At 33.3% G+C, this 23847-nt stretch overlaps 11 protein-coding genes and 2 non-coding genes across 13 annotated transcripts; 6 read left to right on the plus strand and 7 right to left on the minus strand.

The window, feature by feature from the left end:
* Positions 1–302: 302 nt before the first annotated feature.
* Positions 303–2021, minus strand: ICL1 (isocitrate lyase 1; the record flags this gene model as incomplete). The annotated part of the gene is made up of 1 exon (XM_001647067.1): positions 303–2021. One exon carries the CDS (start codon positions 2019–2021, stop codon positions 303–305), a length of 1719 nt encoding a protein of 572 aa, XP_001647117.1.
* A 2009-nt stretch (positions 2022–4030) lies between these two features.
* Positions 4031–4112, minus strand: Kpol_1036trna1. The gene has a single exon. It is a non-coding gene; the product is annotated as a tRNA-Ser (tRNA).
* Positions 4113–7348: 3236 nt separating this feature from the next.
* Kpol_1036trna2 lies at positions 7349–7422 on the plus strand. Its single transcript has one exon. It is a non-coding gene; the product is annotated as a tRNA-Val (tRNA).
* Positions 7423–7686: 264 nt separating this feature from the next.
* Positions 7687–8178, plus strand: ATG31 (Atg31p; the record flags this gene model as incomplete). Its single annotated transcript, XM_001647068.1, has 1 exon — positions 7687–8178. The coding sequence occupies one exon, from the start codon at positions 7687–7689 to the stop codon at positions 8176–8178; it is 492 nt and encodes a 163-aa protein (XP_001647118.1).
* Positions 8179–8328: 150 nt separating this feature from the next.
* On the minus strand, positions 8329–9528 carry FAL1 (ATP-dependent RNA helicase FAL1; the record flags this gene model as incomplete). The annotated part of the gene is made up of 1 exon (XM_001647069.1): positions 8329–9528. One exon carries the CDS (start codon positions 9526–9528, stop codon positions 8329–8331), a length of 1200 nt encoding a protein of 399 aa, XP_001647119.1.
* Positions 9529–9944: 416 nt separating this feature from the next.
* Positions 9945–10625, plus strand: DAS2 (putative uridine kinase DAS2; the record flags this gene model as incomplete). Its single annotated transcript, XM_001647070.1, has 1 exon — positions 9945–10625. The coding sequence occupies one exon, from the start codon at positions 9945–9947 to the stop codon at positions 10623–10625; it is 681 nt and encodes a 226-aa protein (XP_001647120.1).
* A 643-nt stretch (positions 10626–11268) lies between these two features.
* GCV1 (glycine decarboxylase subunit T) lies at positions 11269–12453 on the plus strand (the record flags this gene model as incomplete). Its single annotated transcript, XM_001647071.1, has 1 exon — positions 11269–12453. One exon carries the CDS (start codon positions 11269–11271, stop codon positions 12451–12453), a length of 1185 nt encoding a protein of 394 aa, XP_001647121.1.
* Positions 12454–12882: 429 nt separating this feature from the next.
* On the plus strand, positions 12883–14079 carry Kpol_1036p6 (lysophospholipid acyltransferase family protein; the record flags this gene model as incomplete). Its single annotated transcript, XM_001647072.1, has 1 exon — positions 12883–14079. The coding sequence occupies one exon, from the start codon at positions 12883–12885 to the stop codon at positions 14077–14079; it is 1197 nt and encodes a 398-aa protein (XP_001647122.1).
* Positions 14080–14278: 199 nt separating this feature from the next.
* FAT1 (long-chain fatty acid transporter FAT1) lies at positions 14279–16294 on the minus strand (the record flags this gene model as incomplete). The annotated part of the gene is made up of 1 exon (XM_001647073.1): positions 14279–16294. The coding sequence occupies one exon, from the start codon at positions 16292–16294 to the stop codon at positions 14279–14281; it is 2016 nt and encodes a 671-aa protein (XP_001647123.1).
* Positions 16295–17156: 862 nt separating this feature from the next.
* Positions 17157–18083, minus strand: ATP3 (F1F0 ATP synthase subunit gamma; the record flags this gene model as incomplete). The annotated part of the gene is made up of 1 exon (XM_001647074.1): positions 17157–18083. The coding sequence occupies one exon, from the start codon at positions 18081–18083 to the stop codon at positions 17157–17159; it is 927 nt and encodes a 308-aa protein (XP_001647124.1).
* Positions 18084–18920: 837 nt separating this feature from the next.
* HED1 (Hed1p) lies at positions 18921–19556 on the minus strand (the record flags this gene model as incomplete). Its single annotated transcript, XM_001647075.1, has 1 exon — positions 18921–19556. The coding sequence occupies one exon, from the start codon at positions 19554–19556 to the stop codon at positions 18921–18923; it is 636 nt and encodes a 211-aa protein (XP_001647125.1).
* An 832-nt stretch (positions 19557–20388) lies between these two features.
* Positions 20389–21549, plus strand: Kpol_1036p10 (FluC/FEX family fluoride channel; the record flags this gene model as incomplete). The annotated part of the gene is made up of 1 exon (XM_001647076.1): positions 20389–21549. The coding sequence occupies one exon, from the start codon at positions 20389–20391 to the stop codon at positions 21547–21549; it is 1161 nt and encodes a 386-aa protein (XP_001647126.1).
* Positions 21550–21811: 262 nt separating this feature from the next.
* On the minus strand, positions 21812–23254 carry Kpol_1036p11 (uncharacterized protein; the record flags this gene model as incomplete). The annotated part of the gene is made up of 1 exon (XM_001647077.1): positions 21812–23254. One exon carries the CDS (start codon positions 23252–23254, stop codon positions 21812–21814), a length of 1443 nt encoding a protein of 480 aa, XP_001647127.1.
* Positions 23255–23847: the final 593 nt, after the last annotated feature.

The following is a 23847-nucleotide window of genomic DNA, read 5'->3' on the forward strand; positions in this document are numbered from 1 at the left end:
AATAGTAATCGGGAACAGCTAGAAAAGTATATTTGGAGAACAGATGAGATATTTACATTTCGAACATGTTAAAATACATATATATTATTAAAGACTAATTTATGGACTAAACAGATATAAAGGAAATATATTAGCTGGTTACAATACAAAACCTACTAACTAATTACAATAATAAAAAAGTTCAAAAAATTTTTCTCAAAAAAATTCATTGAACCAATGCTATTACTTCGATAATTAACATAAATAAATCGAGTTTGAGTTTTAGCCTTGTTCATTAAAACCATTTACAGGATGAGATTAGATTAATTCTTAAATTGATCTTCAGTGACACCTTTAGCCATAGCAGCTGTTGCACTAACACCCCCTTGGGCTAATTTCAATAAACCATCAATGTACTCTGCACCTGACCATGTTTGATGTTTTAGAACATCAACACCCAAATCCATTTCTTGTTGTTGGACTTTGTTGGCATAAGCTTTCATACCTTCTTCCATAAATTCTTGAGTAAACTTCAAAGTTGATAGAGCTGTAGTATGTAAACCAGCCAAAGTAATGAATTGCCAACAGTAACCATATTCACCCAATCTTGAAATGAAAGTTTCTTGTTCATCGACAGGCATAGCTTTTTGCCAGTTGAAAGATGGTGACAAGTTATAAGCCATCATCTTATTTGGGAACTTGGCTCTTACACCTTCAGAAAATTCTACCGCTTGTTGGAAATCTGGGTAGTTAGATTCCATCCAAACCAAATCAGCATATGGAGCAAATGCTCTTGCTCTCATGACAGCACATTGGGTACCACCTCTGTAACGGTATAGACCTTCTCTTACTCTTGGTAATTCCCAGTTGAAATAGATATCATAACCAATTAATTCTTTAGCTAATTTCTTAGCTTCTCTGTGTGAGGTTTCAGTTAATGGGCCGACCTTACTGTTGAATGCATCAATGATTTCTTGTTTATTTTTGATTTCTGGGTTTTTATTAACTTCATCAGCAAATGCTTCATGGAATAATTTCAAACCAGCTTTTTCACACCAGTTATTTTCCAATACTTGCAAGTCATTACCAGAACTTCCAGAAATAATTGCTTGGTTCATACAATCAGCAAAACTTAAATCATCATCCATTTCAGGGTTGGTGGCACCAACAACAAAGTAATGATCTCTTGGATCGATGGTTGAGCTAATCAATGTAGCGGCCTCAGAATCAGTTCTTGCAACCAAAACCAAATCTGAACCCATGATATCAGAACACATTCTTACAGTGGTCAATCTGTTGATGTGTTCTTGAACTGGAATAACACATCTACCAGCCATATGACCACATTTTTTATTTGTTGAAGTTTGATCTTCGATATGAATACCAGCGGCACCACGTTCGATGAACATCTTTGTTAATTTGAAGACCGCAGTCAAACCACCGTGACCAGCATCGGCATCAGCAACAATTGGAGTCAAATAATCAGTTGGTTTGCCCAAAGCTTCTAATTCTTCCTTTGAAGAAGCATTTGCTCTCATTTCAAATTGTTTTCTGTCATGGAACAATTGGGCCTTGAATAAGTGTTCTACCTTATTTGGGACTGTGTCCATTGGATAATCCGCTAAATCTGGACCTGGTTCATTTGAAGTGGATGCAGTGGAAGAACATTGCCAGCCAGAAACATAAATAGTATCTAAATATTTTGACATTTGAGTAATTTGGACTGGATCCAAAGCACCAAAAGTTTTTGAGACAGTACCATTTGCGAAATGGTTTCTCAATACTTTGTATAATTTTCTTGACATTACAGAGGATTGGTAATCTACTTTTTCCATTACACCACGTCTTTTTGCGATTTCATAAGAAGAATAAATTCTCTTGACACCATTCCAACGTTCATCGTTCCACCACTCGTCAATTTTTTCAGATTCCTTTTGTAGATAGGATTGGATTTGGTTAAAATCACTTAAATTTGGAGCACTTTGGACCAATTCATTTGAATTGCCATTATCTGAATTTTGGGATTGTTTTAATACAGGCATTTTGTTTTCAGAATTTTTAGTTTGATTTATTGGATTAAAAAGATAAGATACAATAAAATGAAATAAAAATTGTTTAAATTTTTATAAATGTCACTCTTTCTAAAAGCTGTTAGAGAGATGGATGGGAAGTCAAAAACGATTAATGTGTTTGTTTGTTTTTTTAAATTAGTTAATATGATAAAAGATAAGTATTCAGACCGAAGAATATATCTCAATCAATATAGTAACAATTATCTTTCTATTTATTTCAAAACGAAAATATAAAATAAATACAAAAATATAAAAAAGATGTGAAACCAAAAAAAATTGATAGCAAATGAGAATATTGTAATTGAAATAGTTTGGAAGGGTTTATATAATAATCTAAAATGAAGCAAAAGCAAAAACCAAAACCAAAAGATAAAAAAAGTTGTAATAATAGTGATAGTGATAGCAATAATAATTTATTAGAAAAGATGATGATAGCTGAACAGAGAGAGACTTCCCTTGGACCTTATCCTTTCTGCGTCGTCCCCTTCCACTTCTCCTTCCCCCCTCAGATATGAGATGAGTATAACATTAGCAAGTGTATGGCAAGCCATAAAGCATTAACTTGAAAGTTTTAATTTGATGATTATGGGAGAGCATAGCATAGAATAGCATAGAATAGAATAGCAGAGTATAGCAGATGGTTTCCCTTTTTCACTAAAATCCTCATGAAACTTGAAACTTGAAGATGAGAAAAAGGAAAGTTGTGGGCAGAGCAGGCCATTGGAATAGCTAAACCCCGGATCAATAATAACCATGATTATGATTAAAGGTTATGGTTAATGGGGTTATGGCTGGGCTGGCTTGGGTCAGGCTAGGCTGGGATGATTAAACGAACGATGGACGGATAGGAAGGATGGGCTGGCAGTTACGACGGACAAGTGAGGTCAGCAGCAAGGGGAGGGGGCGGGGGGTTACTCGCAGGAAGTATGTGTCTCTGTTTGTTTGTGGTTCTTTTTTTTCTTCATAGGTGAATATAAGGGTACGTGCAAGATCATAACATATAGATAGTCATTATCGGGTGAATGGCAATATGATAAAAATCATGAATCTCCGGGGGGAGACCCCATGCAGAGAGAAACAAGGAAGCGAAGCGACGTGATCGTTTTTTCGTTCATGACTTTTTGGACACAAAAATGGTTTGATTTGATTTGATTTGAAGTTTTTATGTAATTTGAGAGAAAAAGAAAAAAAGTAATTTTTTAGGGGAACACTGTTGGACCTGTGTAAGATACGGAGAACAGAATTTATTGAAGGCAAATTTAGATGTCCCGATCTACGGAGATGATTTCTACGGAGATGATTTCTTGTTAGGTTCGGCCATATGGTACGTGACTCAACTATGGAGAAATGGAATTAAAATTTGTTTTATTAATTAATTTATTCTGAATGTGATCCAATTTTTTTTAATCATTTTTTAATTATTTGTTTTTTTATTTTAGCAATCTATCTTGTTCCCCTTCCCTAACCCCCCGGAGTACACGTTCTAATGGTAACGGTAACGGTAATGGCGGCCAACAATCGAAGTTCTTCTCTTATTATTTGACATGGTTTAATTGCTATACAAATAAATATTGGAATAACTAATTATAGTTTCGGAGACTTAAGGACTAAAGCCGTACAACGGTTTTTATTTTCATGTTAGTTCTTCCTGAATGTATTCATGCATACATGTTATAAAATATGAGATGAGGTTCAGTTAAAACACCAAAAAAAAAAGAATACACCTACCTCATTTCACAGGTATGTTGATTTGATTACCTGTTCCAGACATATAGACACTTTCCTTAAACTACTAACTTGTAATTCGGTATTGAATCAAGATACCAATACGATTATGACCGTCTTGGTATTGGTCTCTTGTGATCTTGGATAAGAGCATGTCTTGACCGTTTTCTCTTACGTTTTAATAAACGAGGGAGGGAGTGGCTCGGGCCCTAAAATTTGTCAGGGATTTAAAAAATAAAAATAAAAATAAAATTCGACACCAGCAGGATTTGAACCAGCGCGGGCAGAGCCCAACAGATTTCAAGTCTGTCGCCTTAACCACTCGGCCATAGTGCCATAAATTTTCTTGTTTTTAACAAAAGTTTTCAACGGTCAAAATTTTGGTTTCAGAAAAATATAAATTCTTTATAAAATAATTTTTTCTTCAATAGATCTTATACTTCAATTGATTAGTCCATTCATTACTCAACACATTATTTTGAGGTAACTTTATTGTAGAGAATCATGTTGTGGTTTTTCTACCGAATCGTTCATAGTAATAGATTCTTTATTTATTTCCAAGGACATTCTTAATAAGTTGATATTGATCCAGTGTATTAAAGTATATAATATACACATGGGAATATAATTAACATGACAAGTGTCGATTAAGATCTTGTCATTTCTTATATAAAGTGTTGGAAAAGTTTTAACGTCAGAAATAACACTTTCGTGTAAAGTAACATTTCTTTATCCTATATGAATAATGTCGTAATACGTATATATCACGTGTTACCTCATAATTCTGACACACCTCCGTAAAGACATGTTTTTACGATCTTCTTAACTGATCATCATCAACATCTTCTTCCTGTCCTTGGATTTTGATTCTCCTAGCTCAGTTATACGAAGAATGTCTCCTGGGTGTAACTTATTTTCCGAGCATTCAAACAATTTCTTGAATTGAATTTGCGTTACTGTTTTTTGTTAAAATGTCAGTAACATTAAATAAACCAGATATTTTTTCTATAGCAGTTACGTTCTTTCGAACTTGTTCTAATAGTTTTTCTAGTTTACGAGCTGTAAATCTATCTTTAGAAAATGGATACTTGATTTATATTCCGAGTCATAGAATGATCAACTATTTAGATATTTTCTTAAGTAATCATTCCATTCTTTCGGACTTTGCTTTAACCATATAAAGCTTTATTTATTTGAACCACCTTCGGTTCATACGGATGTGGTATATATATTCACCTCCTGTAGATCAGCATATAGTAATGCATGATCTATATGTAAGTTTTTTACCACTATCCAGTTGTTGTGTGATGTTAGTCTACACGCGTCTCGAATTCAGATACTTCTTCATTCCGAGGTTTTTTCATCAGAGCTTTCACTTGAAGTTAATGATACATATTGAAGTTCGTCTTCAGATACGTCTTGTACAAATAGTTCTTCAATCAGAGGTTCGTCCTCAGAAATTTGATGTGAATTTATAGATTCATATTGAGGTTCGTTCTCAGATATGTCTGGCAAAGATACTGATGCATATTGAGATTCTTCTTCATTTTATGTCAGTTTGAGAATCTTCATTCCGAGGTTCGTCCTCAGGAATATCATATGGAGTTACTTATTCATATTGAAGTTCTTCTTCATATATATGGCAAAGATACTGATGCATATTGAGGTTCGTCCTCATTTTACGTCAGTCTAGATGAAAGATAATGTGATATCAAGTTGTTTGTGCATGATTAAACTGAATTAGTGTGTAATGACATATTGTTGGCTCGATATTGGGCTCTCTTGGCCTACGTAAGATATTCGAAAGAATTTCCAACAATAATGAATTGTCTATTACTATTATATTAAGTCGTATTTGATAATAGCGGTGTCGGCGCAGGTATGAGGAGAGGATATATGCCGCATGCTCATCTTGTAAACCCTGGTTTGCGAATATGAATAAGGTGTGAGTGTAGGTCTTACATTCTGCCTCTTGCTCATCTTTGGAACCTTGTTGATTATCATGCTTAAGGTGCGAGTGAAGGTCTTACATTCTGCCTCTTGCTCGTCTTTGAAACCTTGTTGATTATCATGCTTAAGGTGTGAGTATAGGTCTTACCTTCTGCCTTATCTCGTCAATCTAAAAACGGCTGAATTTGTCGCGTGGGTGTGAGAGGGTCCTTTTTACCATCTGCCTCAGTTTGTAATAAACCTATCTGTTGTCCTGCTTATTAGTAATATTAATACGCTGTTTAAACGGTTTTTCTAGAGTCAGTGGCACGTTAACTCGAAATTTGCTATTAGCAATCGATTACTTGTTGTATAATTTCTCATTTCGCTCTATACTTCACCTCCTGTGAAGATTATTCATCATTTTACTCTATTATCTATGATTTATGCCATATCTATATCGTCATCATGAACTAGATTTTTTGTCTTCCTTATTATGGTAATCAGGTTGACCTTTTAGTCGAGTTTGTTACAACTCTGACTGTTTTGTTACCGGACTGTTTGTTTTTATTAATCACATTTTTTAGAATAAGGTTATTTGAATTAATCCAAGGGGTTTTATCCACTTTGGATCCTTGATTTGTATAATGTAATTAATCAGGAATTTATAAGCTCTTTCGAGTTTATATCCAGTATCTCCCTGTAAAGTGGCAATAGATAGACTATTTTCACTTTATTTCGGATAATAATAATAGACTTTCGTCTTTATGTATTTTCTCAGATATGAGATTTTATCCTTAATATCTTGTTACTTCTAGATAATTTCCTCGTTTTGAAGTAACAAGAATATTTTGTTAATTCTTCTTCAAGTACTTTCTTGTATCTTGAATAGTAATTTAACGTTACTGTTTCCAGTAAATTTGGGTATCAAATCTTCTTTGAATGAAGTCCTGGCGGGGAAGCCATGTAGAGAATTATGTTGTGGTTTTTCTACCGAATCATTCATAGTAATAGATTCTTTATTTATTTCCAAGGACATTCTTAATAAGTTGATATTGATCCGGTGTATTAAAGTATATAATATACACATGGGAATATAATTAACATGACAAGTGTCAATTAAGATCTTGTCATTTCTTATATAAAGTGTTGGAAAAGTTTTAACGTCAGAAATAACACTTTCGTGTAAAGTAACATTTCTTTATCCTATATGAATAATGTCGTAATACGTATATATCACGTGTTACCTCATAATTCTGACATATTTATATTATTATTTTATATTATATATAAAATCCTCACGGAGAAATATAATTTAAGAAATATGTCACCTATTAAAAATGATCAACAATTTCAACAATTATAATAGTTAACTATACAGTAGTATTAAATATATAAAGATCTCTATGGTCTTCTGTTTAATAACAAAAGTGTATATCTTTACTTCAGGAACTATGCCCTTTATATACGTCATGTCAGTTGTCTATTAGCGTCATTCCTTTTAACAATCATGACAGATCCTCTTTCGTTATTCCTGTCATCTTGTACTAACGTGGAATCAATACACAAACAATACATAGTTTTCTTCGATATATAGAAAATATGGCGAAACGTAAAGATCCATTTGTTAACAATTGGTCACAGGTCCAATGGTCCAGTGGTTTACGACGTCGCCTTTACACGGCGAAGATCCCGAGTTCGAACCTCGGTTGGATCAGATTCCAATTTTTTTAATAATTTTTGATACTTTAACACATGATACAATCTAAGGGATCATTTGATATAAAGATATTAATTAAGCTATAACCATCACTTCAATGACTTAATATCCCAACTGAAAGTGCTTGAATGTACAAGAAAAGCTGATAAGCTAACTAACTATTGTTATTAAATAGAAACTCACACTTTTCATTTCGTTGTTAAGTAATAGAATAATAAATTACCAACCAATTATTGGTCCCATTAAAGAACACATGAATTTATGATGGAATATAAAGTCCCAACTATTACAGTTTATGATAAAAATGTCTATTATTTATTAAGTTCAAGGGATTTTAGTAATGAACCAGGTCCTGCAGGAATCTTTGACAATTTAGGTCCTGGGAAATCAATGTTCCCTACTAAAATTAAGTACATATTTGAGGATGATGATGATCAGTCAATAGAGAGTAATGAAGAAAATGGTATTGATAATGTTATTATAATAGATTTAGATAACAATCACTCCTTGGAGAATGTCACTTTATTGAGTGATGGATACGAGTTATTGTCTTTTAAAGAGAATAAGCTACCTACACCCGGTGAAAGATCAGACAAACAGGAGTTGAAAGATATATGTAACGAAATTGAGATCGATGTTATTTCTCAGTTTAGAGACCTTTCAAAAGTTTCAAAAAATTTAAGTTTGGATGACTTAATTAAAATATATGCATTGCAGAATGAACAGATACGAACAATATCTGATACTCTATGAACTCCATGCTTAGTGTAGATATAATAAAATAAAATAAAATAAAAAATAAGATAGTTCTCAAAAACACATCTAGGCTCTGTATTCTAAATTAAATAATAAAACCACTTATTACTCTATTCAATTCACAATTTAGACAGTTCTGTAATCGTTTCAGGATATTGTTGATAAGTCAGCTGGAACTGGCGATATTTTAATACGATAATATTTTTCAATTTCTTTCATTTTAGATAAATCTGAACTTGTTATAAAATTAATTGCAACACCTTTTCTACCGAATCTACCACTTCTACCAATACGATGAATATAATTTTCCATAATTTCTGGTATATCGTAATTTATAACTAAAGAAACTTGTTGGACATCAATACCACGAGCCCATACATCTGTTGATATTAGAACTCTTGAATGGCCTGAACGGAAGTCACTCATGACTTTATTTCTATCTTCTTGTTTCATATCACCATGCATTGATACAACTGCAAAATTGGATTGTGTCAATTTTGCAGATAACCAATCAACTTTTTTTTTAGTATTACAAAAGATGACACATTGAGTGATTGTCAATGAATCATATAGATCACATAATGTGTCAAATTTCCAATCCTCTTTTTCAACATTCACATAATATTGTTTAATACCTTCCAAAGATATTTCATCTCTTTTAACCAAAATCTTTACGGGATCACTCATAAATTTCTTAGTAACTTCTAAAATATCTTTGCTCATTGTAGCACTGACAACAACAACTTGACAAGCAGCAGGTAATTTGGTGAATATATCGTATATTTGCTGTTTAAAACCTAAACTTTCACCTAATAATTCATCAGCTTCATCTAAGATCAGCATTTGAACATTTCTCGTATTCAATAAATGTCTTTTGAACATATCTAGGACCCTACCAGGGGTACCACTGACAACTTGACACCCATTTTTTTGCATTCTATTTAAATCATCCTTCATAGTTTTACCACCAGTCATTGCGTAAGATTGAACATTCATATAATCACCTAAATTAGAGACGACTTGATTAATCTGTGATGCCAATTCTCTAGTAGGAGATAAAACCAAAGCTTGGAGATCTTTACGTTTCAAATCAATCGCTTGCAACATACCTATAGTGAAAGTAGCAGTTTTACCAGTACCTGATTGTGCTTGAGCAATCACATCTGTACCTGAAATGATTTGTGTAATCGCTCTTGACTGAATAGCAGAAGGAGCTTCGAACCCATAGCCATAAATACCTCGAAGAAGATCATCTTTTAAATTCATAGATTCAAAAGTTGGTGAAATCTTCAATTTTTTTGAAGTTTTAAACTTCAATTTTTTATCTTCTTCTCTACTAAATGACATCTGTTTCCCTTAACAATTTGTCCCAAAAATAACCTTAAAAACACACCAAAACAACAAATATACCTACTTTGGATAATATAGACTCAAAGTATAACAACAGAATACGTTCAATCCTTCTAGATCAGCTAGTATTTTCAATCTAAACATCCTTTTTATTCAATTTTTGATAATATAATTCTTAAGCTCATCGCATAATTTTTTTCTTCTTCTTAAAGCCTTCCAATATCAAAAGTGAAAAATTTGAGATGATCTGAGATGAGATGAGCTAAGTATTATATTTAAATAAAACCATCAGATCAGAGGTATCAATTGGTTTCTGGTTACTAGATTAGTGGTAGATTAAAGATACGATTATATTTGTTCCATAATATCTGTTACAGGAAGATTGATAAATTTTCTGGTGTTAAAATACAGAGATGAAGGAAGATTCAAGAGGTAAAATTATTGTATCAATTGGTGGTGGACATGCTACTGGCAGTGTTGAATTAGCAAATGTTATTAGACAATCTTTGGTAAAGAAGTATAAACAAAGTGATATTAGAATTATTGATTTGGATTCTAAGGTAGATAAATTGAATAGGAAATATTCGAATGCTGATTTTGATTTTGAAAGTCTGTATGTAGAGTTGACTACAAACGATAAGGATAATGTTGGGAAGAATGAACAAGGTGATGATCCTTGTGAGATTATTTTTGTATGTGGTTGTTATTCATTGTACGATGAAAAAATCAGGTCTATATCAAAATTGAAGGTGTATCTCGATAGTGATGCTGATAAGAGATTGATAAATTTGATTCAGTTTAATAAAATAGAGACACCAACTGAATTATCAGGACTTCTAAGTGAATACATGGATAATTTAAGAGATGAGATGATCAAGCACATAGAACCAACCAGAGTCTATGCAGATTTGATCATTCCATATACCAATGAAACTATTGGAAGTGCAATTATGTTAGATGGTATTAGCAAAGTTATAGAAGAGTTAAAAGGAAATGATAAAGTTATAAACTTGGAACATAATAAAATACCACTATTGAACTTTGAAGCTGAAAGAATTGACGTTCAAAAATCAAGATACTATGATTTATCCTGAAAGCTACAATTTCAACTTTATATATATATATATTTCATTCAATGGTTCTACTTCAATCTATATGAACCGTAATAGAACAGAATATAGTAGAATAGAACAGTTTCTGCATTTCAATAGATTGAACATCTGACTTGTAAAGTCATCAAGATATAGATTCATATCATACATATACTTATAAATACAATATACAATTAATGAGCAAGCTAAACCACCTCACCTTCTTGATTCATTGAACTTGTTAGAGCATTGCATTACGAAGTTCAAGAATTCATTAAAGAGAGAAGCTCAATTACCTTGGGATAAGAGATATTTGGGTTCTAAATATTGTTAATCTAGTCATTTGTTGCTTGTTAATGATGTTGGGTTCCCATTTAAACGTTGGTTTGCTCTCTATTGAAATGACCCTTTTTTGACTCTGAATCAGTGCTTTGGCAACATTTAAGGAAGTCAAACAATCAGGATGCCCAATTATATAAATGGACATACAGCCAAGACAAAAAACAAAAAACAAACAACCATGACATTTAAATAACAGATAATTTGAAATAGGATTCCCAAAGTTGTGGCTAGTCATCATTGAGAATTTAAACCGGTTCTAATTAAGGTTCTATTTTAATTCAAATTTACAGCTGCTTGAGAAGAGATGAGATCAATTATCACTAAACGTTTTAATAGCACAACTGCTTTAAAAAAGACTGCATTACATGACCTACATGTAGAGTTAGGTGCCAAGATGGTACCATTTGCTGGTTATTCAATGCCTTTATTATATGACGGTCAGACTCATATCGAATCCCATTTATGGACCAGAAGCAATGCAGGTTTATTCGACGTTTCTCATATGTTACAGAGTAGATTATCAGGTAAAGAAGCCATGGACTTCTTACATAGAGTAACTCCAACTGAATATAAAGGTTTGCAAAGTAATAATGGGACATTATCAGTTTTGTTGAACTCTACTGGTGGCATTGTCGATGACACTATGATAACTAAAATTAATGATGAAGAATTTTATATTGTTACCAATGCTGGTTGCGTTGAAAGAGACTTAGAATTTATCAAGGAACAACTAGAGACTTCTGGTTATAATTGCTCTTGGGATGTAATCCAGGGTAGGTCCTTATTGGCTTTACAAGGTCCAGAAGCTCACAAAGTATTACAACCTTTATTACGTGAAGGTCAGCCATTAAAGGAATTATATTTTGGCCAAAGACGTCCATTTGAATTGGCAAATAATGTTACAATCGATGTAGCCAGATCAGGGTATACCGGTGAAGATGGTTTTGAAATCAGTGTTCCAAATGAAAATGCATTGGAATTTGCCCAACAATTGCTGGATAATAACATCACAAAACCAATTGGGCTAGCTGCAAGAGACAGTTTAAGATTAGAAGCCGGTATGTGCTTATATGGTAACGAACTGAACGAATCCATCACTCCAGTCGAGGCAGCCTTGTCCTGGTTGATCTCCAAACCAAGAAGGAACGTTTCAGAAGATTCCATCAAGTTCAATGGCTATGAAAAGATAATGGATCAAGTCAACAACAAGACCCACGACAAACTACGTATCTCATTCAAATATACAGGTAAAGGTCCAGCTGCCAGAACTGGCTCCAAGATCTTTTTACCTGATAAAACCACTGAAGTTGGTGTTGTCACCTCAGGCAGTGCATCTCCAAGTCTAAACAACTTAAATATCGGTCAAGGATACGTCACCAAAGGTCAACACAAGTCAGGAACTGAACTATTGGTCCAAGTAAGAAACAAGTTCTTCCCAATTGTCCTAAGCAAGAGTCCATTGGTTCCATCTCACTATTACCGTCCATAGAGTACATTTTGTATAAGACAGAGCTCTCCCCTTCCTCCTCCCCTCCCCCAATATCATCCTTTTCAACAGTTCCAACCATTAAGTAAAACAATTATCGATCTAGAATTAATAAATTTAAATATATCTCTATACCTCATATCTCCACAACTCTCCAGTTTATATACTCAACTTGAGACACCTCGGCGGCTAATCGATTTTTTAAGGGTTTTCGAAATGTTTCCTTTTTACCAAAACCCGTTGGTATATAAAGAGGAGACTTTTTAAAGAAGACTCATAAGGATACAAGTTTCTTTCTTGTCACTTTATGTAGGATTAGAGACAGTAAAGATAGGTTGATATATTGGGTTCGTTTGGTTTGGGTGCTCTTATTTATAGGAGAGAGACTGAAAGACATTGGGAGATATTGTTTTAGATTGAGATCTAGAGAGGATGGGTGCTAAATATAAGTCAAAGCAGTTTGTCAAAGCTTTGATCTCCACTTCGATCTTATTTAATGGAGTGGTTCTAATTGCCAGCGTTCAGTTTATTATCAATAATTTGTTTTTTTTTGTTAAGAATGACACCACCAAAACTGCTTTAAAAAGGACTAAAAAAGCTTTTATTATGATGTTAATAACAAGTTTAAGTATCATTGCACCTGCGACAGTAAGAATCACTACTGATAATTCTTCGATTAAAAAGGGAACTGTAAAGTTTAATCCAGTGAAAGGTAGAGTTGTTTCTAATTTGAAAGAGAGGAGTATTGTGGTCTCAAACCACCTTATATATACAGATTGGGTTTATATTTGGTGGTTACTATATACTTCTAATTTGAGTGGGAGTATTTTTTTCCTGTTAAAAAATTCCCTTCAGTCGTTACCATTATTGAGCTATATTATGAACAATTATGGATTTATACCTTTGACAAGAAATTGGACGATTGACAAGTTGGTTGTAGAGGAAAAATTAAGGTTAATAAACAATGATGCTAAAATCATTATTAAGGATCAAGAGGAGGTTCATACTGTTCAGTCAAATCAATCAAGTATAACTGTGAAATCAAATGTTTCGCCAAAATCTAAATGGCCATATTCGGTTGTTCTTTATCCAGAGGGAACTAATATGTCCAAAAGAGCTAGACAGAAAAGTGAGGAATATTCAAGAAAGATGGGCAGAGAACCATTTAAAAATGTTTTATTACCTCATACCACTGGATTACGACATTCTATTACATTGCTACAAGGAACTTTGGATACTGTCTACGACATAACCATTGCATATTCTGGAGTGAAGCAGGATGAATATGGCGAAGAATTATATACTCTAAAAAACGTCTTTTTCAAGGGCATTGCCCCAAGATTAACTGACATTTATATTAGGAGTTATAATATAAGTGAAATACCATTTACTAACGAAGAAAAATTTACCAAATGGCTATTCGATGTATGGGAGGAGAAGGAAAAAATATTAGAAACATATTACGAAACGGGTACCTTTGGAGTTCCAAGAGAAAAGGTAGATGTTATAATCGAAAGATTTGACATTGGAATCAAACAGTATGTAGAATCTATTAATACCACTAATTATAAGAACAATTTTACTAACAATTCAAATTTTATACAAATCTTAAATCAGAAAATTAATTGATTTGCTACAATCAACGCTAGAATATGCACATTCTGTCTGTTGAATGGCTAAAAATATCTATTTATGATATGGAGAAGTAAAAAGCTTTTGGTAAAAAAAAAAGTGCTGTCATTTCAGGAAAATAATATTTGATAACATATACATATGCAGACAGGTATCTATATAGATATGATAAACATATATATAGGCATAAATCTAATTATAACTTGAATGTCTGGCCTTCAATAGAACGCCAGTCCTCCGAAGTTAATAATTTGTATTCTTTGTAATCCTTTAACCAGTAAAGAGTATCAGTTCCATCCGCACCATAAGGCAATTTTTGATTTCTGTAAAGAGCCTTACGTATTTTGCTAGTATCTGTCATCTCAAATTTATCAACAAATTTAACAAATATTGGTAATGCATACTTTGGGAGATGAGCATTTAATACTTTCAAAGTATTATTCAATAGTTTTACCTTAGATTCATCTGTTATGTATTTGTTCTTTTCAGATTCTGTTAATTTTAATAGAGCAAAACCAGCTCTACCTTCATACCCTGGTACTTTGATACCAACAACGACAATTTGTTCACATAGCGATTCATCAGTTGCAGCTAGTTGATCTTCGACTTCAGTGGTTGAAACATTTTCTGATTTCCATCTAAAGGTGTCACCTAATCTATCAACAAAGTACCATAAACCATATTCATCGGATCGTAGCAAATCGCCACATCTGTACCAAGCATCACCATTTCTAAAAACATTACGTAAAACTTTTGATTCTGTATCCTTCTTGTTTCCTAAGTAACCTTGGAAAGAAGTTTCTGGCTTCTTTGGGAAGAATATTTTCATTAACATCTCACCAGATTCGCCAACCGCTGCTGTTTCACAGAAACCTTTAGAGTTTCTATAAACCATATATTCATCATCAGGATCCATCTTGACCAAAGTCTGTTGGAAGGATAAGAACCAATTGACAATACTACCATAACTTCTGCAGGCACCCAAACCAAAAGTTCCTCTTTGTAAAGTTGTTGTTGCGAATGGAGCTTCAGTAGCAGCGTAGAATTCACCAATAACTTCGATATTAAATCTTTTTCTAAACTCTTGCCAGATATCTGGTCTCAAACCATTACCATAGGCATAAGTGGCAGTATGCATTTTTTCATATTTGGATACTGGAGTATGTAGCAAATATCTACAAACTTCACCGACATATTGGATATGAGTAGCTTCAGACATATAGACTTGTTTCCAGAATGAGCTAGCAGAGAACTTGTTAGCTAATGATAGACACCCACCTTTTGATAACACTGCGCAAGCACCCAATAGAGCTGCAGTTGAATGGAAAAGTGGCATTGCAGTGAATACAACACTACTTGTATCCATATGCATGACATGCCCGAATAAGAGACAACCAATATTAGCCTTTCTCCAGGATAAGATTGCAGCTTTTGGCAAACCAGTAGTACCTGAGGTATAAATCAGCATAGCAGGTTTAAAATCTGTAAGGTCATCTGGAGACCTGATATTGTGTTCTTGTAAGAATTGAGGGTTCGTTGGGTTCAAAATTTGACTCATCAAATCCTGTTCATCCAAATAATTTAATTTGACATGGGACAAAGCGTTTTTAATCTCTTCTTCAGACTGTCTAATTGGTCCCATCGCATCTGGCTCGATAAAGATTTGGGTAATATCAGCTACTTTGATAGAGTTAACCAAAGGAGCCCCCTTAACATTATAATTCAAAAAAGCTGGGACAGCACCAATATTCCACAGAGCCAACCATAAGAACATGAATAGTGGCTTATTAGTACTATCAATACCAACAGTGGAACCTGGCTGAACTTTATAATGATAATGTAAGATATAAGACAGTCTTAATACGATATCGTAAGTGTCCTTATAAGTGAAAGTTTCGATTGTGAATTCACCTTTAGTAGTTGTTGAAGGACGAGCATATCTAATACATTTACAATTACCATTAATCTTGACCTGATTTTCAAAATTGTACCAACTTTGAAATCTCTTCTTCCTAACATTCAACGCATAAAGAAACACTTGTTTCAAAAAGAATGGAATAACATAAAAATCCTCCCTATATCTATATTCCTTATCCCATTCTTCCAACTTATCACCTAAAGACCATTTTAACAATCTAACAAAAGGTGTCAGTATCAAACTGATCAATTTTAAAATTATACTAATAACCCAGGAAAAAATGTTAACTAACATTTGTATATTTTGGACAAACCTAAAGAACAACAATAGAACAATACGAATCCAAAATAAATATACAATATCCAAATAGACCTGTATATATATAGATGCTTCTTATAGCAATTAACCAAACTTTTAAAAAGTACTTCTGACAGTAATATCTCCTTAGCAAAAAAAAAATAAGGTTCCCAATTATCTTATTTAAACCCAGCAATTATATATATAGATAGCTAAAAACTTGTAAAATCTAAACTTAAAACACCAATGTTCTAATCGTTGACCTTATCCCCATCACAAACCAAAGACTAAGGGACTTGAAATGAATTAAGTTTCGAAACTTTATATATATCATATAGTATTCAAATCGTTTAAATATCATTAAAATTTCAAAACTTTAAAAGAATTTTTCACCCTAATTAGGAAAATTCTTTAATTTCTTGTTCAAGGTGATTGAAAAATTTTAAACTTACGGATTTTAGCAACAAGAGCAGATAGCAGATAGCAATGGAAGGGTTGAATCAAGGAGTGTGTATTTATCGTTTCTGATTAGATAGTATCAGGTTGGTTCAAGTTCTGTTCAAATTGACGTTGGGGTTGAAGCTTTATTGTTAATGAATGTTTTGATAGGTACTCTAGTTTATTTAAATATGTGATATAATATTTTTTTAAAGAGAAAAAACATTGAGGTAAAAATTTATTTATTTGATAAGAATATGATAATTTGGAAGGAATCTTAGTACAGAATAAGTAGCTCATTTGTCTTTATTCTTGAAAGACTTTGAGGGCTTGTGTATTGAAAAAAAACATAACTGTGTTTTCATTTTTTTTTTTATCTTGCTTTCAAACAAAATAATAAACAATGAAAAATGGGTTTTGATCAGTTCAAAGATGAGGCACCAGTGATGATATCGACCAATTCGTTGGTAATAACTGCTTGTCTGGTTCTGTTGTATAAGATAGAGTATCTGTTGATCATATCACCTGCGTTCTTGGAGGCGTTTTCCATGGCGTTTCTTCTGGCACTGATTTCAGCAGAATAACCTTGGGCCATTGCGCTCATGATCTTGGATGCCAAGTTGTATTCGAACATGTCGGCAGAGACGTTAGCATCGGTATCGATTTCGAATTTGTTGAAAGATGGAGATTTTTCAGTGGTTTCGACGTTGAAGACTGGTTCGTTGGTTGGCTCGAAGGATAGAGAACTGATTGGGTTGTTGTAGTAGATGGAGATCTTTGGGTAAGTGTTCAATTTCATTTCATTGATCAATTTATCAGAGATGAATGATGACTCTTGGAAAGTTGGGGCTTCTTTACCGACTCCGTTGATAGCCAATTTGATACTGTTGGCGTGTGTTCTTAACAATTGGTTTTTAACTTTGTCACCAACGGTAACAACATCAGCGTTTGGGGCTTCGGCCAAATGTCTTCTAACAGCCTTGGCTAATTGAGAATGGATGGAACCACATAAACCTTTATCAGAAGTGATGGCGATAATCAATTCCTTTGGGTTTGCAGCATCTTCTTCCAAGACCTTAGTTTCAGCATTCTTGTAGAATTGGTTGTCAGCATCTTCGAACTTCTTGGCAGTGACCTTGGTCTTATCAGCTTTACCTAATCTGGTAGAGGCGACGATTTTCATAGTCTTGGTAATCTTTTCAATATTTTTAATAGACTTTAAACGAGTTTCGACTTCCTTCAAAGTAGCATAGTTTCTTGTAGAATTAGCGAAAACAGAACGAGCCATAACATTGTTAGCAACTTGAACACTGCTGCGAGCAGCACATGCAGGAACTCTTGAAAACATTTTCTTTACTTATATGTTGTGTGTTTTTTTTATCTTGTTTTCTATAAAAAAATAAAACTTCTTCTAATGAATATTCAACCTTTCCAACAATTAAATTAAACAAACACTAGATAATTCTTTTTCTTGCACTACCTGAAAGATTAATTCAATTCGATATCTTGTTGTACTGAAAAAGCTATAATTTCTTGGTCAAAACCTGGATATAAATACCACAACTATTGATTAGTCTCTTGAAATTTTAAAGTAGTATCTCAGATTATAAACTGGAATCAATTTCAATTCAATGGGTAATCAAATAAAGATAATAGGTAGAGAGAGTGAATGAATCTGATATGATGTTTTTTCTTCAATTGAAGTCTACAGGGGGGGGCAGATAATATCAGAGTATAGTGAGTGGACCAAACAAAAAAGAAGAGAGACAAAGAAAGCCAAAACTAGTTGTGCAATCTCGAAACAAACTGTAATGAAAGAATAATCAAAAGGCCTCTCTCTGTTGTAGGTCAGTTTGCAATTGGAAACTTAATCGAACTCAATTCGATTGGTAAGATTAAAGGTTATAGTAAAAGCCTTAAAGGTAGGAAGAGAGCAAGCAAACTTCTCAAAATTGGTGAGATCAGTTCTGATTGGCTGGGAGGAATTTTTTTTTTACCAGTGTTCTGTGATCATTGTGGACGGGCCGAAGAGGGTAACCTTGGTTGTGAAGTGACGTCATAGTTGGTTAAAAATAGAGACAGCAACGAAGATATGAGATAAGATGAGATGGGATGAGGATCAATTTGATGGATTAACGTACGATAGAACTAGAAATAAAGCATAAATTGTTACTATCGTGGCCTTTTATAGTTCTCTTTTCCCTAGAATCTGTCTTCTATTTGGATGAAGACTCGGCAACAGTGAACATTTTTTGGATAGACCTGCTTTATAAGTGACAATTCTTGAATCTACGTTGTATAAGCTTCTATTTGTCTTGTCTATGAGTTCTTTCAATGACTTGTGGACCTGTGTGTAGTCTTCATGTTGATCTTCTGAGTGCATGGTTTTATTCTGTTCTTCTGTTTCATCGGGAATGCTTGAAGAAGGGGAGGAGTAGAAAGGAGATGATGAGCATGCCCGTTCTTGACCAGGTTCAGGGTTTGGTGGACTCTCTGTATAATCTGATAGTTCAATGCATTCTTGCGGCTCAAGTGATTCTTCTTTACTTCCCTCTTCTGAAATCGGGAAATAACTTTCCCCAGATATCGCATTCTCATCATGGTCTCCCTCTTGTTCTTCTTCAACTAGAGTATAACTGACACTTGGTTCTTCCAATTCTAGTTTCGTCATTTGCACCTCCACTGAACCTATACTTATAACACCACTTGTCGTTGTAGCTCTTTTGTTTAAACGTTGCAATCCAAAACGTCCACCGGCATTACCTTCATCATCACCATTACCATTACCAACAATACCAACCATAGTTTTACTTCTACGCATCTTGAAACCTATCCTTACTCTTGTTCAGACCCTTTCCCTTAAAGGCAAGAGAGAGATTGCAGTTCTTAAAGTTGTTGATTCCTCTGTCTCTTATATACTCCTGGTGATTTGCCAGAAATGAAGAAAAGCGATCGGCGGCTAATTGTTTTTTTTTAATTGTTCGGCCAAAGTATAAAAAGGGACTGGGTTTGAAAGAAACACAACTGTGACTTCTTCTTTTTAAAGGTGTATGTGAGTGTATTGGTATATAGCCGCTGAACTAACTAGTTATAAGTGGATGTTGCTTTTATTTGGTATGAAGAGCAAGGGGAATGGGGTATAATGGGCCCTTTGAATGTTGAATTTCTGTGAGTAGTTACTGGTATCCTCTTCTTCGTTATGGTCCTGGCTTTTAAAAAAACATAATGAGGCAAAAGAGGCAATAGAAAACTGTTCCTCGTCGATTTGGCAATTATAATAAGGATATGTGGTCCTTTATTGTCTCTGGCTGATGAAACCACTGTCTTTTTAGGTTCAAGTATGTCATAAACCACCTCTCTTTAATACTTCCTGATGGAATATTTATCTGGTCACGTGATCTATTGTAATTCACGTGACAGGTTATTCGATGAGTTGAATTATTCCGAAATTATATTCAAAGTGGAAGAGAAGAGAAGAGAACAATGCTAACGACAATGTGCATATATAGCTCATCCTTTAATACAAAGAGTTGAGTATATACAATAAAGGCGTATGAAATTTGATTCTACAATTTAATAAATGGTTATACTTCTTACAAAGTAGTAATGGTATACAACTGTTTTCAGGAAACTTACCAGTTAATTGATGAGTGATGCAAAACAGCATTAATAGCAAACCTGATATAGAATTAACATCGTCGGTAATACTTGAAAGTGCAACTGGGAATGGTAAAGGCAATAGTAATAGTAATGACAAGCTTAAGGGTAATATAAAATTACAAGTTTGGCCTCAGGTTAGATTTTGGTTTCAATATTTAACTTTGTCAATGTTAGGAGTATTCACAAGAGAAGCTATTACGTCTTTGTCCAATTATGAAAATTCTTATGTTCAAGCAGGAAGTGTATTATGGTCAAATTTCACAGCATGTTTAATTATGGGTCTATTGCAAGAGATGAATTCGGCAAATTGGTTTGTGAACCACCCTGAATTATTTACTTCACTGACTACAGGATATTGTGGTTCTTTATCGTCATACTCAACAATGATGCTCGAAACATTTGAACATTCTGCAAGTTTAACACGTCCAAATATTACCCACCACACTAAATTACCAAATAGAGCATATGGGATTATGGAATTTCTTTCTGTTATTATAGTACAGATGTTTGTCTCTATGGACTCGCTACTCTTTGGCAGGTATTTATCAAGAGAAGTGATTATATGTCATTTTAATGGTAAAAAAGATGACGACGATGAGATAGAAACTAACAGTTCAATTGAACCCTCATCATTTATTTCTAGAACGATAACCTACCTCAATTACGTTACATGGATCATGGCTATCCCACTAATTGCTTTAATTGTAACTCTAGCGGGTGTTTATGGTAACTACTCAAGAGGGAAATGGACATTACCTACCCTATTTGGTATTTTCGGATCATTTGGCAGATATTACATTTCAAAATTACTTAATCCTAGACTAGCTAATTTTCCAATAGGTACTTTTACAGTCAATCAATTTGCAGTCATCTTCATCACAGTATTGGAACTTGTTCAAAGAGGAAAGAAACATAGCAATGGCAATATCCCAATTATCAATACCGTGAATGCATGTCATGTGACTGCAGCTTTAAGCACTGGGTTTTGCGGTGGTTTAAGTACCGTCAGCACATTTATAAATGAAGGTTACAAGATGAAATTTATTCACCTGTTAAGATATTTTGTAAGTTCGATTAGTGTTTCTTACGCTATATGTGTCATTATTTTAGGTTCATACTCATGGAGCGTAGGTTTAACAGTTCCAGTATGTTAATCATAATTCATATAAAATAAATTTAAGAACCATTTGTTACCATTAATATTCAAAGTGTAGTTTGCATATTTTTATAGATTTTATTCCATATTAGAATAGCCGTTTTCATTACATTAATAATTAATAATAATTTACTCTTTTGTAGTTGATGAGTATTCTTACAATGCTGATTTGTTTATTAAACAAAATGCCTTTTATAATTAAAGGCTTATTTACCTCATTTTTGAGTATTTATGTGAAATGTCTATTTAATTATTATTTATTATTCTTCTGGTGGTAATTGATTGTTCTTTGAAAGAAATTGTGGAAGAAGCCCACTTACTCTCCATCTCCATCTAATCTTCTTTCTAGCTTCGATGAACCACATCATGGTTGATGAATCTAGTACATTCTTTTCTTTACTGATGACTTTATTATCGCTAGTCTCTAATATGACTTGAAGACTTTTAATTAATTCATCTGAGAATTTGTCATCATGTAGGATTTCTAATCTAGTGGAATTTATATTCCTGTTGTTAATTAATCTACCTTCATTTTCATAACTGATAAAGCTATTCATGTCGCTTGCCATGCTAAAATTGGAACTTTCAAATGACGTCTCAAATTCATATTCTTCAAATGCTTTGATTGCAGCTTCATATTTGGAAGCACAAGCTCCACATACGATTTCTTTGAACTTGTTGTTATCCGGCAACAATGAACTGATTTCATATAAAGGTTCTTCACAAACGACACATCTTATCAATAAATTTTCTTCACTTATTCCAGATAAATATCTATCTTTATCAGATGGGGTATGTGGTTTAATAATATCGCCTAGAATGCAGTTTAAATATGGGCTATTGGATTCTTTATTAGCTTGATTCCCAATATGTAACCTACTATCAGCTTCTTCAAAGTCAACTGTTGAATATTCAAATGAAGTTTCTATCGTATGGGTTGCAAGCGATAGTTTTGGTTTTGCTAAATGTGAAATTCCACTGTTCTTCAATTTACGTAATTTTAAAGGAACATGACCATCATTCCTTTTATTAATCTTGGTCTTGAGATCAGATAATGAAATCTTTCTTTTATTAGAATGGTAAATTGCACTGTCATCTTGAGGAATATAATCTTCAACAAGTACAATCGGATGTCTTTGTTCCTTCATAGAATTATGCGTAATTATACTTTTATCGAAATCCATGTTAATATCATGGATCATGCCATTAGTTAGGTTTCCATCAATCTTATCTTCATCGGTTTCTCTTGTACGCTTATTTTCTGTCCTAATAGATCCTAGTTCAAATAAAATGCTGTCACTCGCAGGATGTGGTATAGGTAGACTAGTGAGCTTACTCTCATCAATTAAGTCCAGCTTAGAAGTTGAGTTGTTTAGTCTAGATGAAACTTTTGGCCTGGCGCCCATGATTAATGAACGTCTTTTCCTTCCTTGAGGAAATTTCTGTTGAACAGTTTCAGCTTTTCTTTTCGAAGGAGTACTGTTACTTTGGAATTGAAATTCTTTACGTTCAAATTGCCATTTAACAGGAGTATTCTCATCGTTTTTTGATATTGGTGAATTTACGGTTTTCATACATGAAAACTTCAATAAACTATCATTTAAATTAACCTGACTACCAGTAGTAGACGGTGATGCAGATAAAAAAGAAATCGAGTTAGTATCTAATTGGTCCAAGACCCTGGAACGAGAGGATTCATCCATTGATTACCAAGTATCTGTCCCTATATATAGAAATATATTTTCTTAATTAATAGCAATTATGTAGTATAATACCTCGACTTGTCTTATCCTCAATATATATATTTCAATGAACAGTAAGACCAAAATAAAAATCCAATAACAAGAACTTTTAAGTATCGAATACTTCAATAACATATACAATTCCTCATCATTAAATATAAAATCAACCTATCCAAAACCAGATCTATAATTAACTTAATAGCACCTTGTACCTGTTACTTTACACTTGTCGTTTCGAATTTAGGTTTCTTGATGTCATTACCATATATAGATAAAATCTTGATCTGGTGTTTACTAATTTCCTATTATGGGTAAATGTATATCACGTGCCTATATTTTTTACTATATTAGGTAACGTGATTTCTTAATCTGGTGATGTATTTATTAACATACCTCTCCAAGTATGGTTGTAAATTGATTAACAAGAGCAGTCGTTTGTATTTGAGGATATAAAGCAACCACTGTTACAAATTGAAACTATAATTGATTAAATATTGGTATTATATTGAATGTTGCAAAGAAATAGATACTGAAAGTTTACTATAATTGATATT

The sequence above is a fragment of the Vanderwaltozyma polyspora genome, genomic scaffold (genome assembly GCF_000150035.1).
Source record: "Vanderwaltozyma polyspora DSM 70294 KpolScaffold1036 genomic scaffold, whole genome shotgun sequence".
NCBI classification, from domain to species: domain Eukaryota; kingdom Fungi; phylum Ascomycota; class Saccharomycetes; order Saccharomycetales; family Saccharomycetaceae; genus Vanderwaltozyma; species Vanderwaltozyma polyspora.